We start from the raw sequence: 15,867 nt of genomic DNA, 5'->3' as shown, positions 1-15,867 counted from the left end.
TGTAAGTGAAAAAGTGCTAATTCTCGACTTATTGTGTGTAATTTATCACACTATCATATGTGTGTGTGTGTGTGTGTGTGTGTGTGTGTGTGTGTGTGTGTGTGTGTGTGTGTACTCACCTAGTTGTACTCTCACCTAGTTGAGGTTGCAGGGGTCGAGTCCAAGCTCCTGGCCCCGCCTCTTCACTGGTCGCTACTAGGTCACTTCCTGAACCGTGAGTTTTATCATACCTCTGCTTAAAGCTATGTATGGATCCCACCTCCACTACATAGCTTCCCAAACTATTCCACTTCCTGACTACTCTGACCAAAGAAATACAGTGGACCCCCGCATAACGATTTTAATCCGTACAAGAGGAGTAATTGTTATGCGAAATAATCGGTATGTGAATGAATTTTCCCCATAAGAAATAATGGAAATAAAATTAATCCGTGCAAGACACCCAAAAGTATGAAAAAAAAAAAATTTTACCACATGAAATGTTAATTTTAATACACACAAACTGAAAAAGGCATGCACACTTACATGACACTTACTTTTATTGAAGATCTGGTGATGATTGATGGGATGGGAGGAGGGGAGAGAGAGTGTTAGTGTTTAGAAGGGGAATCCCCTTCCATTAAGACTTGAGGTGGCAAGTCCTTTTCTGGGGTTACTTCCCTTCTTCTTTTAATGCCACTAGGACCAGCTTCAGAGTCACTGGACTTCTTTCGCACAACATATCTGTCCATAGTGGCCTGTACCTCTCGTTCCTTTATGACTTCCCTAAAGTGTTTCACAACATTGTCAGTGTAATAATCACCAGCACGGCTTGCAATAGCTGTGTGAGGGTGATTTTCATCCATGAAGGTTTGCACTTCAAGCCACTTTGCACAGATTTCCTTAATCTTTGTAGTAGGCAACTTCTTCAATTTCTCTCTCCCCTCCTCTGAACCAGTTTCCTCAGGTCTGGCCTCTTGCTGTTGAAGTTGATCTATCAGCTCATCAGTGGTTAGTTCTTCATTGTCCTCCTCCACCAACTCTTCCACATCCTCCCCACTAACCTCCAACCCCAAGGACTTTCCCAATGCCACAATGGATTCCTCAACTGGCACAGGATTCTCAGGGTTAGCCTCAAACCCTTCAAAATCCCTTTTGTCTACACATTCTGGCCACAGTTTCTTCCAAGCAGAGTTCAAGGTCTTCTTAGTCACTCCCTCCCAAGCCTTACCTATAAGGTTTACACAATTGAGGATATTAAAGTGCTCTCTCCAAAACTCTCTTAGAGTCAGTTGAGTTTCTGAGGTCACTACAAAGCACCTTTCAAACAGAGCTTTTGTGTACAGTTTTTTGAAGTTTGCAATAACCTGCTGGTCCATGGGCTGCAGGAGAGGAGTGGTATTAGGAGGCAAAAACTTCACCTTAATGAAGCTCATGTCCCCATAAAGTCGCTCTGCCACGTCTGTAGGATGACCAGGGGCATTGTCTAACACCAGGAGGCACTTAAGTTCTAATTTCTTTTCAGTTAGGTAATCTTTCACATTGGGGGCAAATGCATGGTGTAACCAGTTATAGAAAAAGTCCCTAGTGACCCATGCCTTACTGTTTGCCCTCCACAGCACACACAAATTATCCTTGAGGACATTCTTTTGCCTGAACGCTCTGGGAGTTTCAGAGTGATACACTAATAAAGGCTTAACTTTGCAATCACCACTAGCATTGGCACACATCAACAAAGTAAGCCTGTCTTTCATAGGCTTATGTCCTGGGAGTGCCTTTTCCTCCTGAGTAATGTAGGTCCTGCTTGGCATTTTCTTCCAGAACAGGCCTGTTTCATCACAATTAAACACTTGTTCAGGTTTCAGTCCTTTACTGTCTATGTACTCCTTGAATTCCTGCACATATTTTTCAGCCGCTTTGTGGTCCGAACTGGCAGCCTCACCATGCCTTATCACACTATGGATGCCACTACGCTTCTTAAATCTCTCAAACCAACCTTTGCTGGCCTTAAATTCACTCACATCACTAGTTGCAGGCATTTTTTTAATTAAATCCTCATGCAACTTCCTAGCCTTTTCACATATGATCGCTTGAGAGACTATCTCCTGCTAGCTGTTTTTCATTTATCCACACCAATAAGAGTCTCTCAACATCTTCCATCACTTGCGATCTTTGTTTCGAAAACACAGTTAAACCTTTGGCAAGAACAGCTTCCTTGATTGTCTTTCTGGTGCCCACAATAGTAGCGATGGTTGATTGGGGTTTCTTGTACAACTTGACTAGGTCGGCGATACGCACTCCACTTTCATACTTATCAATGATCTCTTTCTTCATTTCTATTGGAATTCTCACCCTTATTGGTGTACGGTTGGCACTAGAAGCTTTCTTGGGGCACATGGTCACTTATTTTCCAGAAACAGCACCGAAAACACTGTAATAATACGAAATATTCTGAGTGTATGCTTGGATGTTACCGCGGAGGCTGGCTGGTAAACAATGGCACGAGCGGCACATGTGAGGCTGGCTGAGGGCGCACATTGGACGCTTCTCGGACGAAAATCGGTGAGCAGGTTTTTAATCGGTATGCGCAGCAAAATTTTTGCGATTAAAGCAAGCGGTATGCGGATTAATCGCTATGTGATGCCATCGTTATGCGAGGGGGTCCACTGTACTTCCTAACATCCCTGTGATTCATCTGTGTCTTCAACTTCCAACTGTGTCCCCTTGTTGCTGTGTCCCATCTCTGGAACATTCTTTGTCCACCTTGTGAATTCCTCTCAGTATTTTGTATGTCGTTATGTCCCCCCCTATCTCTCCTGTCCGCCAGTGTCGTCAGGTCGATTTCCCTGTGTGTGTGTGTGTGTGTGTGTGTGTGTGTGTGTGTGTGTGTGTGTGTGTGTGCACGTGTGCGCGTGTGTGTATGTGTGTGTGTGTGTGTCTGTGTCTGTGTCTACTCATCTAATTGTGGTTGCAGGGGTCGAGACTCAGCTCCTGTGTGTGTGTGTGTGTGTGTGTGTGTGTGTGTGTGTGTGTGTGTGTGTGTGTGTATGTGTGTGTGTATGTGTGTGTGTATGTGTGTGTGTATGTGTGTGTGTGTGTGTGTGTATGTGTGTGTGTATGTGTGTGTGTCTGTGTGTGTGTCTGTGTGTGTGTCTGTGTGTGTGTGTCTGTGTGTGTGTGTCTGTGTGTGTGTGTCTGTGTGTGTGTGTCTGTGTGTGTGTGTCTGTGTGTGTGTGTCTGTGTGTGTCTGTGTGTGTGTGTCTGTGTGTGTGTGTCTGTGTGTGTGTGTCTGTGTGTGTGTGTCTGTGTGTGTGTGTCTGTGTGTGTGTGTCTGTGTGTGTGTGTCTGTGTGTGTGTGTCTGTGTGTGTCTGTGTGTGTGTGTATGTGTGTGTGTATGTGTGTGTGTGTGTCTGTGTGTGTGTGTGTCTGTGTGTGTGTGTGTCTGTGTGTGTGTGTCTGTGTGTGTGTGTCTGTCTGTGTGTGTCTGTCTGTGTGTGTCTGTCTGTGTGTGTGTGTCTGTGTGTGTGTGTCTGTGTGTGTGTGTGTGTGTGTGTGTGTGTGTGTCTGTGTCTGTGTGCATGTCTGTGTGTGTGTCTGTGTGCATGTCTGTGTGTCTGTGTGCATGTCTGTGTGTGTGTCTGTGCATGTCTGTGTGTCTGTGTGTGTCTGTGTGCGTGTGTCTGTGTGCGTGTGTGCGTGTGTGTGTGTGTGTGTGTCTGTGTGCCTGTGTGCGTGTCTGTGCGTGTCTGTGTGCATCTGTGTGTGCGCGCGCGCATGTGTGTGTGTGTCTGTGTAAATTAAAAACGACGTATATAGGGTTCACTACTATCCGCAGTTTCAGGTATTCACAATGGGTCTTGGAACGTATCCCTTGCGGATAGCGGGGGATTACTGCAGGTAGCTTGACTTCATTAAAATACACCATGCTTAACATTGTTAACTTGTCTTATTTTTTATTAGCAAAATAAGTTTAGTAAATAAAAGTTGTTTTATTGATTACATATGGTCTTTATAATTTCTTACCAAATATTTGGTTTGTTTTTCTTGTGATATATGGTATTTGCCTTTTAGTCAAGCTAATTCAAAATTCAAATTTTTTTTTCAAAATCTGACAATACATAACATTGTAACTAGTTTCTCCAGAAGTGGTTCATGCACACTTTGCAGCATTACTTTTGAGTATACATTCCAGAAATATCTTTCAAAAGCAGTTAATTCACCACTATTTTAAGATATATGTGCAATTAACACTTGTGTACACAATGAAATTTTGACTAATGGTTCTTACCTTGGGGTTAGGGTCACAAGCACCTGCACTCTACAGCATGCAATAAAAGTGTGAAGCATATTTAGTAAAATAGTGATGAAAGGACACATTCATCACAAGAATGGCAATAAGATATTACACAATATTAAGCTGCAACAAGATTGCAAATCATCATTCAGGGTCTCCAGCCAACTGATAACTACAATAAAGCCAATACACACAACCTATAAGCTCTCTAATTTTTCAAACAACTATAGTACCAATCAACATGAAGACATTAATATCAATCTGTTCCCAATTTTTGTACCATTCCTTAACATTTAGTTCCAGATAATTACTTTTTTAGACAGGCTATGAATCTTTTCCCCAATAGGTAAGAGCCCAGTGTGACCATTATTTCATTTATGGGAGGGGAGTGCTTAAACTGTAGGGGTTGTACCCTGCTAGTCTGAGCAGTTTAAAAATCTACTGTAAGAATTAGAAGACAGTAGTGAACTGCTATACACTGCATTCATCCTAAGAATATTTCAAATTGAGAACTGCTCAATATTTCTATTGTAAATGTGCAATTACTATACAGAAAAAAGACTTTTTAAATGTTTAATAACTTAAACATTGCCAATGAGGAGGCCATAATAAATAGGTTTGGTTCCCTTGCTTCTCTCCCTGTTGTCAAAGTCAGAGCATTACAACATTGGTAGTATCATAACTGCAAGGAAAATGATAGCCCAGATAACTCAAATCTTCAAAACAAGGGATACCAAGTAATTCTAATACTCTTCAAGTTACTACTTGTTTTCTCTAAACAAATACTGCTATACACAAACCACCTCCCTTCTTAAGGAAGGTGAAATAGCAGATTTGGACAGTGTGTAGACAATATTCACTCCCTATTAATATACAGTCAAATGATTAGATTATTGGGAATACATTAAGTACCTTAAACTGAATTATGTGAAATAATGAGAAAGAGGCATCAAAATTTATATTTCAAAATTCTAGAGGGATTAGTTCCAAATCTGAACACTAAAATCACTCCTTAAAAATTAAAAAGGCTAGCCAGGCTGCTAAATACCCCATTGAAAAGAGGTGTGGTAAGAACACTGAAAATTCAACAAGGGCAAAGGGGCTAAGACTTTTCAATACCCTTCATACATAAACATTAAAAACAGACCACTGGCCATCTTCAAGAGGGTACCTTACGAGCCAGTTCCTGATCAGCCAGGCACCACAGCCTGGCTGATCAGGAAATACACAAGGCCAATACCATCAGCCTGATTGATAAGGCTATTAACCAGGAGGCCTCCTCTGCGACCGGGCTGTGGGGACAGTGACCAACAAAATTATGTGTAGGTAATCCATAAGAACCTCTAAGTAAATAGTAAAGAATCATATATGCAGATAATTTTTACCAATGCAAAGGTGTAGCAACTTTCTAATATGTGGTTACTCGGGTACATCAGTAACTGAAAACCAATTTATGACAGAAGCCCAGAAAAGGCAACAGAATGCTATGTAGGAGTTAAAGAACCCTAGATATTGGAAAGAAAAGGACCCACAGTCCTCCCAAATTGTACGAAACCATAATAAAGGCACATGCACACTTATCCAGTGATAAAACTGCTATAAGAGCCTAAACAAAACATCATTCAAGATGTACACCAGAAATGTCACGACAATATCTTAGCGTTAATATTTACCAGATTAGAGTGAAACTTAAAAAGATATGGCCTCTGAAACACAAATGAGCAAAAATCTGAAAGATGTATTATCCAAACAGAATTCAGTGGTACCCTATTTGCAAAATTTCATTATTAATAAAGTAATTACATTATTACCAGTATCAAGTTAACGGAGAGGTAATATATTTGCAAAACTGTAAAAACATTTAAAATCTAATATTTATGAAGCAGTACTAATGAGCAAGTTTTGTTGAATACATCCGTCATACCTTATCTCTCTTAGCATTCTCCACAGGAATCTGTATTAGAAGAAGATTGTCCGTGTTGGGGGACACATGGAGGCCTTGTACTTCCTTCAAAGAAAATCGATGTTTATGCTTTAACTTGTTCTCCTTAGCCTCTAGCAAGTACAGAGCTCCTGATGTAAGAATCATGATGCGTTCCCGAGGCTTGTACCCGTGACGATCATACTTTGTACACGGTGTACAGTACTAATGTGTCAGAAAAAAAAGAAATTATTGATGGTAAAATATACTATATGTATGACAAAGTAAATATAGTACTGGTATTATAAAACAAATTGCAGGAGTAATGTAAATATTACATAACTGGTTTTGTATGTCTTATCTTTTCAAACTGCCCTTCCTCAAAAGTGATCTAGTTGCATCCATTTCAGGTGACATGAGTAAAATATGTTATTGGCAAACAAAAGAATTAAAAAATGCTTAAAATGAATCTAAAGTAGATAAACGGTATACCCAGAGTGCAGGTACTGTCCTACTCACCTCCATGACTCAATTCTGGCTGACCTGTTTTCCTGAATCCCAGCCAACAGTACGAAGCCATGAAAACCACCTTTCTCCATGCCAATCTAACAATCTCACACAAGCCTGCTTGATACTGAAACTGAGCACTAATCTTTCATCACCTTGCTCCAAACCTTCCTGGGACATCCCATACTCCTTCCTTCTACCCCAATTTGTACACCTTAGTCATCCTACTCCGATCCATTGTCTCCAAATGTCCACACCACTTAAACAATTCCTCAGCCCTCTTAATTATACTATCCACACAGGTAAGGAGAGCAAAATGATCTACCAAGAACATTTAAATTTCACTAAATAAAAATATATATTTACCTTTGTTTTCTCTCCTGCTGTCTTAATTGTATCCTCAAAGGAAGTCTTCCTCAAGGCTTCATAAGCTTCATCCAGTCTTGATGTTAGGAACCATTTTGGCAAACTATCAGGGTAGCTGGCCTTCTTTCCTAATAATGGGATAAAGGGTTATAATGAAAAACATATCTTCATGCATTGTTATAATGATAATATTCATTTGTGGAAATGTTGCAATCACAGTTATATGAATTGTGATCTTAGCAAACTTTTGGCAAGACACTGGTGGAAAGAATGATGGTGAATGCATCTTTTTTTTTTTGGGTCACCTTGCCTTGCTGGGAGACTGTCACTGTTAAAAAAAAAAAAAAAAAAAGGGGGGGGGGTGAATTGCTAAACCCATAAGGAATCTTTCAGCACCTAGCAAATAGGAGGTAATCAGGTCTGATCAGAGAAAGAGGGTTACCATATCAATTAACTATTTCAAAAGTCCTTCAACAGTACCAAGATATCTCCCCAGAAAAGTATCTTCATGCAACCAATTCTCAAAGTTTTTCATGCAAGTGCATCAGATTCTGCATGATCTAAACAGACCAAGTAAAAATTGTTTTAGGGGAGGTTATCTTATCTAAGCCTAACCTAACCTATACCCATATATAGACAACTGCCAAAAATAAAATTACTTAATGGGTGGTTTACATATGGCAATGTAGTAAACACTGTCATCTGTCTCTTCAATGACTGGTCTAAAGGCAATTGATTTGTGATTGCTTGTGCCGAGTTCCTCTGTAATTTCTAAATTAACAAAATACAGTATCCCAAGGTAATAAATACCTTAAAGTAAAATCAATACATTACAATAATGAGGCAGAATTAGATTTAATAAATGTGAGAATGAATACTTTTAACTGATGCCAAAGTCAAATAATCTCACCTTTGAAAAGTTGCTCGGCCAACACCTTCTCCTCAAACATGGCTCTCTTCTCGGGTTGCAGAGCTTTCACATACTTTCGAGCGAGGTAAGTACGGTGCATGCTCTTAAAAAAAAATTATTCATTAAAAATAGCAAGATATTTATTGTGCCTACTTTCAAAAATCTCTACCGAGTCATCAACAGTCTCTCTACATTATACTTAACTTCGTTTGCATTAAGCAGCTCTAATGTTAAATCTTGCATACAGTATGCAGTTGTTAACCCCCTTGAAAGTGCAGGTCGGTGCCACAGTTCTACGAGATGAGCTCTCTCAAATAAGGCGAGTGGTAAATTTGGGCCTAGATATGGGGAAATGGGTCTAATGCAGTAAATGTGCACCATATAAAAAATTATACAGTACAGTGCATGAGAAAAAGTGGTGACCATGCTTTTTATTTAAAACTAATTGTGGTGTATTTTCATATGGTATGTATGGTTGCATTCTCATTTTTTTGGTCTCAAAGCAAGTGTAATACAAGAGGGGATAGGAGGCATGACTAATGAACAGGGAAAATGTTAATTTAGTACCAGGAATGTCTGCACTTTGTTCTGGACCCAATTTTGAAATTGGCATCTCTTGAAATTGTGTGAAATTACTGCAGTTTCTTGTACTAAACCAACAGTAGAAAGAATACTGGCAAAATAGCTACGAGTTTGGTAGACGAACAATGGAATGGGCCAAAAATAGGGCCCAAGTGGGTGAAATCGCTGATGCGTAAATAACGCCATTGTGTTCAGCGTATTCTAACCTAACCATTCTATAATCCGGCAAAATCGCTAATCCGGTATCCTTCAAGTTTCAATGTTGCCGGATTAGTGATGGTCAACCTGTATTACATAAACAGATGATTTTTATTGGTTTCAGGACTGAAAATAGCTGGATATCGAGCAAGGGGCTTGGACTTCCAGCAGGCATGCGTGAGCGTGTTTGATAGGAGTGAATGGAGACAAATGGTTTTTAATACTTGACGTGCTGTTGGAGTGTGAGCAAAGTAACATTTATGAAGGGGTTCAGGGAAACCGGCAGGCCGGACTTGAGTCCTGGAGATGGGAAGTACAGTGTCTGCACTCTGAAGGAGGGGTGTTAATGTTGCAGTTTAAAAACTGTAGTGTAAAGCACCCTTCTGGCAAGACAAGTGATGGAGTGAATGATGGTGAAAGTTTTTCTTTTTCGGGCCACCCTGCCTTGGTGGGAATCGGCCAGTGTGATATAAAAAAAAAAAAAAATTCAATACACTAAAGAATCTTAAGAGGAAATGTTATCAATGGAGGCAAAAAAGGGGAATGTGTAAGAGTATAGTGGTACCAATACTCTTATATGGGTGTGAAGCATGGGTTGTGAATGTTGCAGCAAGGAGGAGGCTGGAGGCAGTAGAGATGTCATGTCTGAGGACAATGTGTAGTGTAAATAATATGCAGAGAATTCATAGCTTGGAGATGAGGAGATGCAAAGTTACTAAAAGTATTACCATGAGAGCTGAAGAAGGGGTTGTTGAGGTGGTCTGGATATTTAAAAAGGATGGAGCAAAATAGAAAGACTAAGGTGTATAAATCTGTAGTGGAAGGAAGGTGGGCTAGAGGTTGCCCTAAGAAAGGATACAGGGAGGAGATAAAGGAGGTTGTGTGTGCAAGGGGCTTGGACATCTGGCAGGCATGTGTGAGCATTTTAGATAGGAGTGGAGGCAAATAGATTTTGGGACATGATGAGCTGTTAGAGTGTGAGAAAGGTAACAATTTATGAAGAGATTCAGGGAAACTGGTCAGCTGGACTTGAGTCCTGGAGGCGGGAAGTACAGTGCCTACACTTTGAAGGAGGAATGGGGATATTTGCAGTTTGGAGGGGCATCTGAACTGTAGTATGTATGCACCTCTGTTAAGACAGTGAATGATGGCAAGTTTCTTTTTTGGGTTGCACTACCTAAGTGAGATACAGCCAGTGTTTAAAAAAAAAATTAATACATAAATGCCTCAGACTCTTGGAATACTCTCCAAAATTTACTATTATGTTCTGTAACCCATGCTCCTAACAATACTTTTCCCCCCCTCATATAACCATACCACACATGGAATTGTACCTGGAACAAATGGTCAATATTATGTACCATCACTCTTGACACAATGTTACTCATATTATGAACTAAGTTTTAGTAATCAAAATATGAAGTATGCTTCTCTTGTTACCACTTACATGTAGGACTGCTGAAGCATTGGCACAGGGGGCTGGTGAATCTGGCCACCTGGTGTCCAAAACACTCTTTGGGAGCGACTTTGCAAGCCTGAGCAGAAACTCGCACTTTACCAACTGTTGGAAGCGAGCGTTGGTGGGGTTGACAGGGTCATTGCGAGTGATGAAGCCTTTCACAAACCTATTCAAAAATTATATTACTAAGAGGAAATAAAGAACATTTCAGTTTCCTAAATATATTTTATATCTAACCAAATACATTCTCTTCCTACATTTACATAAACTAAAAAACCATATACATTTCTACATAGCTCATGCCCCTTAGCTCAGGAACAAGCCTTGTTGTATACTTCTGAATTTTCTCCAGTATCTTAACATTCACTGGCAACTCAGCAATCACTGGATGCTCAGTTGTCATTTAGTGTTGTCTGGAGACAGCCACAGGTGACCTGGCAGTGCCTGGCAATTTACATGTCATTGACTGAGCAATAGTCCAAGACAGACCTAACTTGTTGTATAGAGGGCCCAGAATGACTCCGAGATTTATGAAGGCCATTCTTAGATTTGCCAGATGAGCATTAGCTGCATAAGTTATTCAGCTGATGTGAGCCTTTGGCATTACAGTGGGCACTATGCTTGCCCCTAGGTCTTATTCCGAGTCAAGTCAGCAGCTTATGTTCCCCTAGTCTATACTGTTTCTTGCTCCTTCCACAAACTTCATAACCTTGCATTTACTGGGATTAAATTCAAGGAACCATTTATCTAACTACTCTTACAATTTGTCCAGATCTCTTTGGAGCTTTTCCCTGTCCTCATCTGTTATTATTCTCCTCGTTAGTTTTTAATCAGCAAACAGGGATATATCTAAATCCCATCCGGAATGTCATTCACAAACCATAGACAGTAATGGTTCAAATACTGTACCAATCCTTTTAGAACTCTGCTGGTTACTCTTCCCCATTCTGACTTGTGTTTACTCCACAGTGTTTTCAAGCAGTTTTAAGTTAATGTTGAAAATAATATTTGTATTACCAAATACAGGAATATGGGAATGCTTGAAATTCCTCAACTCAACCTGTACTCCCTAGAACACAGGTGGGAGAGATACATGGTTATATACACTTGGAAAATCCTAGAGGGATTAGTACCAAACTTGCTCACGAAAATCACTCCCTATGAATGCAAAAGACTCGGCAGACAATGCAACATCCCCCAATGAAAAGCAGGGGCACCACTAGCAAAATAAGAGACAACACAATAAGCATCGGGGGCCCAAAATTTTGACAGCATACATAAAGGGGATTACCAAAAGATCCCTGGCTATCTTCAAGAAGGCACTGAACAGGCACCTAAAGTCGGTACCTGACCAGCCGGGCTGTGATTCACATGTTGGGTTCCATGCGGCCAACAGTAACAGCCTGGTTGATCAGGCTGATACACCATGAGGCCTGGCCACAGACTAGGCAGCAGGGGTAGTGACCCCCCTGAAACCCTCTCCAGGTATAGGAATGCAAGACGATACAATACCGTAACTAAAAATGTACTAACTCAATAAAGAATATTGGATGCATATATTGGAGTGCTGCTGAAATTTGTACTTTCTTCCATAGTTCTTAGTTTATTTTAGCATATCAAAAATTTTTTTTTTTTTTTATTTACTGAAATACTATAAGGGGATTACAAAAGCAATGTACAGTATAGAATACCAACAAAGATATCGTGTGACATTTCTCACAAGGGTATTACAAAAGTATTTAATTACATTAAGGGTTATCAACTATTGTTTCCTAAATATTTTTAATTCACATATAAAATTTCCTCCACGAATTACACTGGGGCTACGTGTACTGGACTTTCAAAGCCTTTTAGGCCATTCTTTAAAGTACTGTAAAAGAAACTGATCTAAAAAAGAACTCAAGTGGTGGAAACAATCCATGGGAACTTGCACAATACAAATAGTAGTTAAGTTGCATGATGCAAAACACGGATAATACCCAAGCAAGATTGAGTTATCTGTAATTACTTTATGCAACAGAATAAGGTTAATTGTGGAAGGTTTTATGAAAGATCAGGTGTCATAATAATGAATTTTTTTCTGACAAAACTTTTCCATTCCTTTAAGTAATGCTTTCCAACTTCATGAAAAATGATAATGCCAATCAATGACTGTGGAGTTTGATTTGATGACCAAACATTCCCTCTACATTTCAATATTTATCATGAGCGTGTTCGATAGGAGTGGATGGAGACGAATGGTATTTGGGACCTGACAATCTGTTGGAGTGTGAGCAGGGTAATATTTAGTGAAGGGATTCAGGGAAACCGGTTATTTTTATACAGCCGGACTTGGGTCCTGGAAATGGGAAGTACAATGCCTGCACTCTAAAGGAGGGGTTTCGGGATCTTGGCAGTTTGGAGGGATATGTTGTGTATCTTCATACGTATATGCTTCTAAACTGTTGTGTTCTGGGCACCTCTGCAAAAACAGTGATAATGTGTGAGTGAGGTGAAAGTGTTGAATGATGAAAGTATTTTCTTTTTAGGGATTCTTTCTTTTTGGGTCACCCTGCCTAGGTGGGAGACGGCCGACTTGTTGAAAAAAAAATATATGTATACATATATGTCGTGCCGAATATGTAAAACTGGTCAATTAGCAAGAACTCATTTAAAATTAAGTCCTTTCTAAAATTTTCTCTTATAGGTTTAAAAATATATTTTTTTCATTAATGTTGATGTAAAAACTTATAATTTTGCACCAAAAGGAACTTAGAAAATTTACCTAACCTTATTATAACAAGTGCAAGTTTTCTAAGTTCCTTTTGGTGCAAAATTATAAATTTTTACATCAACATTAATGAAAAAAATATATCTTTAAACGTACAAGAGAAAATTTTAAAAAGGACTTAATTTTAAACGAGTTCTTGCTAATTGACCAGTTTTACATATTCGGCACGACATATATGTATACATATTTTTTTTTTCAACAAGTCGGCCGCCTCCCACCGAGGCAGGGCGACCCAAAAAGAAAATACTTTCATCATTCAACACTTTCACCTCACTCACACAATCACTTTTTGCAGAGGTGCTCAGAACACAACAGTTTAGAAGCATATACGTATAAAGATACACAACACATCCCTCCAAACTGCCAATATCCCGAAACCCCTCCTTTAGAGTGCAGGCATTGTACTTCCCATTTCCAGAACTCAAGTCCGGCTATACAAAAATAACCGGTTTCCCTGAATCCCTTCACTAAATATTACCAACCGTCTCCTCGCTGCTGCATTTACCACCCAAGCTTCACACCCATATAAGAGTGTTGGTACTACTATACTTTCATACATTCCCTTCTTTGCCTCCATAGATAACGTTTTTTGACTCCACATATACCTCAACGCACCACTCACCTTTTTTCCCTCATCAATTCTATGATTAACCTCATCCTTCATAAATCCATCCGCCGACACGTCAACTCCCAAGTATCTGAAAACATTCACTTCTTCCATACTCCTCCTCCCCAATTTGATATCCAATTTTTCTTTATCTAAATCATTTGACACCCTCATCACCTTACTCTTTTCTATGTTCACTTTCAACTTTCTACCTTTACACACATTCCCAAACTCATCCACTAACCTTTGCAATTTTTCTTTAGAATCTCCCATAAGCACAGTATCATCAGCAAAAAGTAACTGTGTCAATTCCCATTTTGAATTTGATTCCCCATAATTTAATCCCACCCCTCTCCCAAACACCCTAGCATTTACTTCCTTAACAACCCCATCTATAAATATATTAAACAACCATGGTGACATTACACATCCCTGTCTAAGACCTACTTTTACCGGGAAATAGTCTCCCTCTCTTCTACACACCCTAACCTGAGCCTCACTATCTTCATAAAAACTCTTTACAGCATTTAATAACTTACCACCTATTCCATATACTTGCAACATCTGCCACATTGCTCCTCTATCCACTCTATCATATGCCTTTTCTAAATCCATAAATGCAATAAAAACTTCCCTACCTTTATCTAAATACTGTTCACATATATGCTTCAATGTAAACACTTGATCTACACATCCCCTACCCACTCTGAAACCTCCTTGCTCATCCGCAATCCTACATTCTGTCTTACCTCTAATTCTTTCAATTATAACCCTACCGTACACTTTTCCTGGTATACTCAGTAAGCTTATTCCTCTATAATTTTTACAGTCTCTTTTGTCCCCTTTCCCTTTATATAAAGGGACTATACATGCTCTCCGCCAATCCCTAGGTACCTTCCCCTCTTTCATACATTTATTGAACAAAAGTACCAACCACTCCAACACTATATCCCCCCCTGCTTTTAACATTTCTGTCATGATCCCATCAGTACCAGCTGCTTTACCCCCTTTCATTTTACGTAATGCCTCACGTACCTCCCCCACACTTACATTCTGCTCTTCTTCACTCCTAAAAGATGGTATACCTCCCTGACCAGTGCATGAAATTACTGCCTCTGTTTCTTCCTTAACATTTAAAAGTTCCTCAAAATATTCTCGCCATCTACCTAATACCTCCATCTCCCCATCTACTAACTCCCCTACTCTGTTTTTAACTGACAAATCCATATTTTCCCTTGGCTTTCTTAACTTGTTTAACTCACTCCAAAATTTTTTCTTATTTTCATTAAAATTTCTTGACAGTGCCTCTCCCACTCTATCATCTGCTCTCCTTTTGCACTCTCTCACCACTCTCTTTACTTTTCTTTTACTCTCCATATATTCTGCTCTTCTTATAACACTTCTGCTTTGTAAAAACCTCTCATAAGCTACCTTTTTCTCTTTTATCACACCCTTTACTTCATCATTCCACCAATCACTCCTCTTTCCTCCTGCACCCACCCTCCTATAACCACAAACTTCTGCCCCACATTCTAATACTGCATTTTTAAAACTATTCCAACCCTCTTCAACCCCCCCATTACTCATCTTTGCACTATCCCACCTTTCTGCTAATAGTCGCTTATATCTCGCCCGAACTTCCTCCTCCCTTAGTTTATACACTTTCACCTCCCTCTTACTTGTTGTTGCCACCTTCCTCTTTTCCCATCTACCTCTTACTCTAACTGTAGCTACAACTAAATAATGATCCGATATATCAGTTGCCCCTCTATAAACATGTACATCCTGGAGCCTACCCATCAACCTTTTATCCACCACTACATAATCTAATAAACTACTTTCATTACGTGCTACATCATACCTTGTATATCTGTATTATTAAAAACATTTATACCAATATTCCCAAATGACTTTGCCAACTCTTCCCATACACAAAATAGAGGTCTGCAGGAATGTAACTTAATACATGAAGATTTATAATGGACACTAAAGTCTACAAAATCTAATGTGCAAACTTACGCTCTTACAACTCCAACAGCCCATTTCCTGCGCACACGCAGTCTCTGAGCCAAAACACGTCTCCAGTGCTTGGCCAATACAGTTGCAGCGGCTTTCATTTTCTTGTATTTTCTCTGGCACACAAAAGCCTTCCACTTGGCTTGTATCATTGTTGCCAATTCTTGCTTTCGCTTTTGGAATGCATCTTCGGTGAGGAACAGTGTCTTTGGCAGCCGAATGAACAGCTTTGTTCTAAAATATAAAATAAACATTTT

The 15,867-nt window shown here is 39.6% G+C and overlaps 1 protein-coding gene across 4 annotated transcripts in view; it reads right to left on the bottom strand.

Annotated features, from left to right (window-relative positions):
- Nucleotides 1-15,867, bottom strand: part of Myo61F (Myosin 61F) — a 204,933-nt gene that overhangs the window by 11,997 nt on the left and 177,069 nt on the right. For 3 of the 4 annotated variants that reach the window (XM_070102210.1, XM_070102211.1, XM_070102209.1), the window contains 6 exons: nucleotides 15,614-15,844; nucleotides 10,206-10,383; nucleotides 7,979-8,081; nucleotides 7,069-7,196; nucleotides 6,199-6,420; nucleotides 4,269-4,298 (listed from right to left, as the gene is read on the bottom strand). In XM_070102210.1, the coding sequence (XP_069958311.1) occupies nucleotides 4,269-4,298; nucleotides 6,199-6,420; nucleotides 7,069-7,196; nucleotides 7,979-8,081; nucleotides 10,206-10,383; nucleotides 15,614-15,844 (892 nt within the window). The remainder of the gene's footprint in view (nucleotides 1-4,268; nucleotides 4,299-6,198; nucleotides 6,421-7,068; nucleotides 7,197-7,978; nucleotides 8,082-10,205; nucleotides 10,384-15,613; nucleotides 15,845-15,867) is intronic. The other variant, XM_070102212.1, reaches the window with a different exon arrangement.

Source organism: Cherax quadricarinatus, chromosome 80 (genome assembly GCF_038502225.1).
Source record: "Cherax quadricarinatus isolate ZL_2023a chromosome 80, ASM3850222v1, whole genome shotgun sequence".
Taxonomy (NCBI): Eukaryota; Metazoa; Arthropoda; class Malacostraca; order Decapoda; family Parastacidae; genus Cherax; species Cherax quadricarinatus.
The sequence above is the reverse complement of the archived record's forward strand: the minus strand, read 5'-3'. Positions and strand labels throughout refer to the sequence as shown.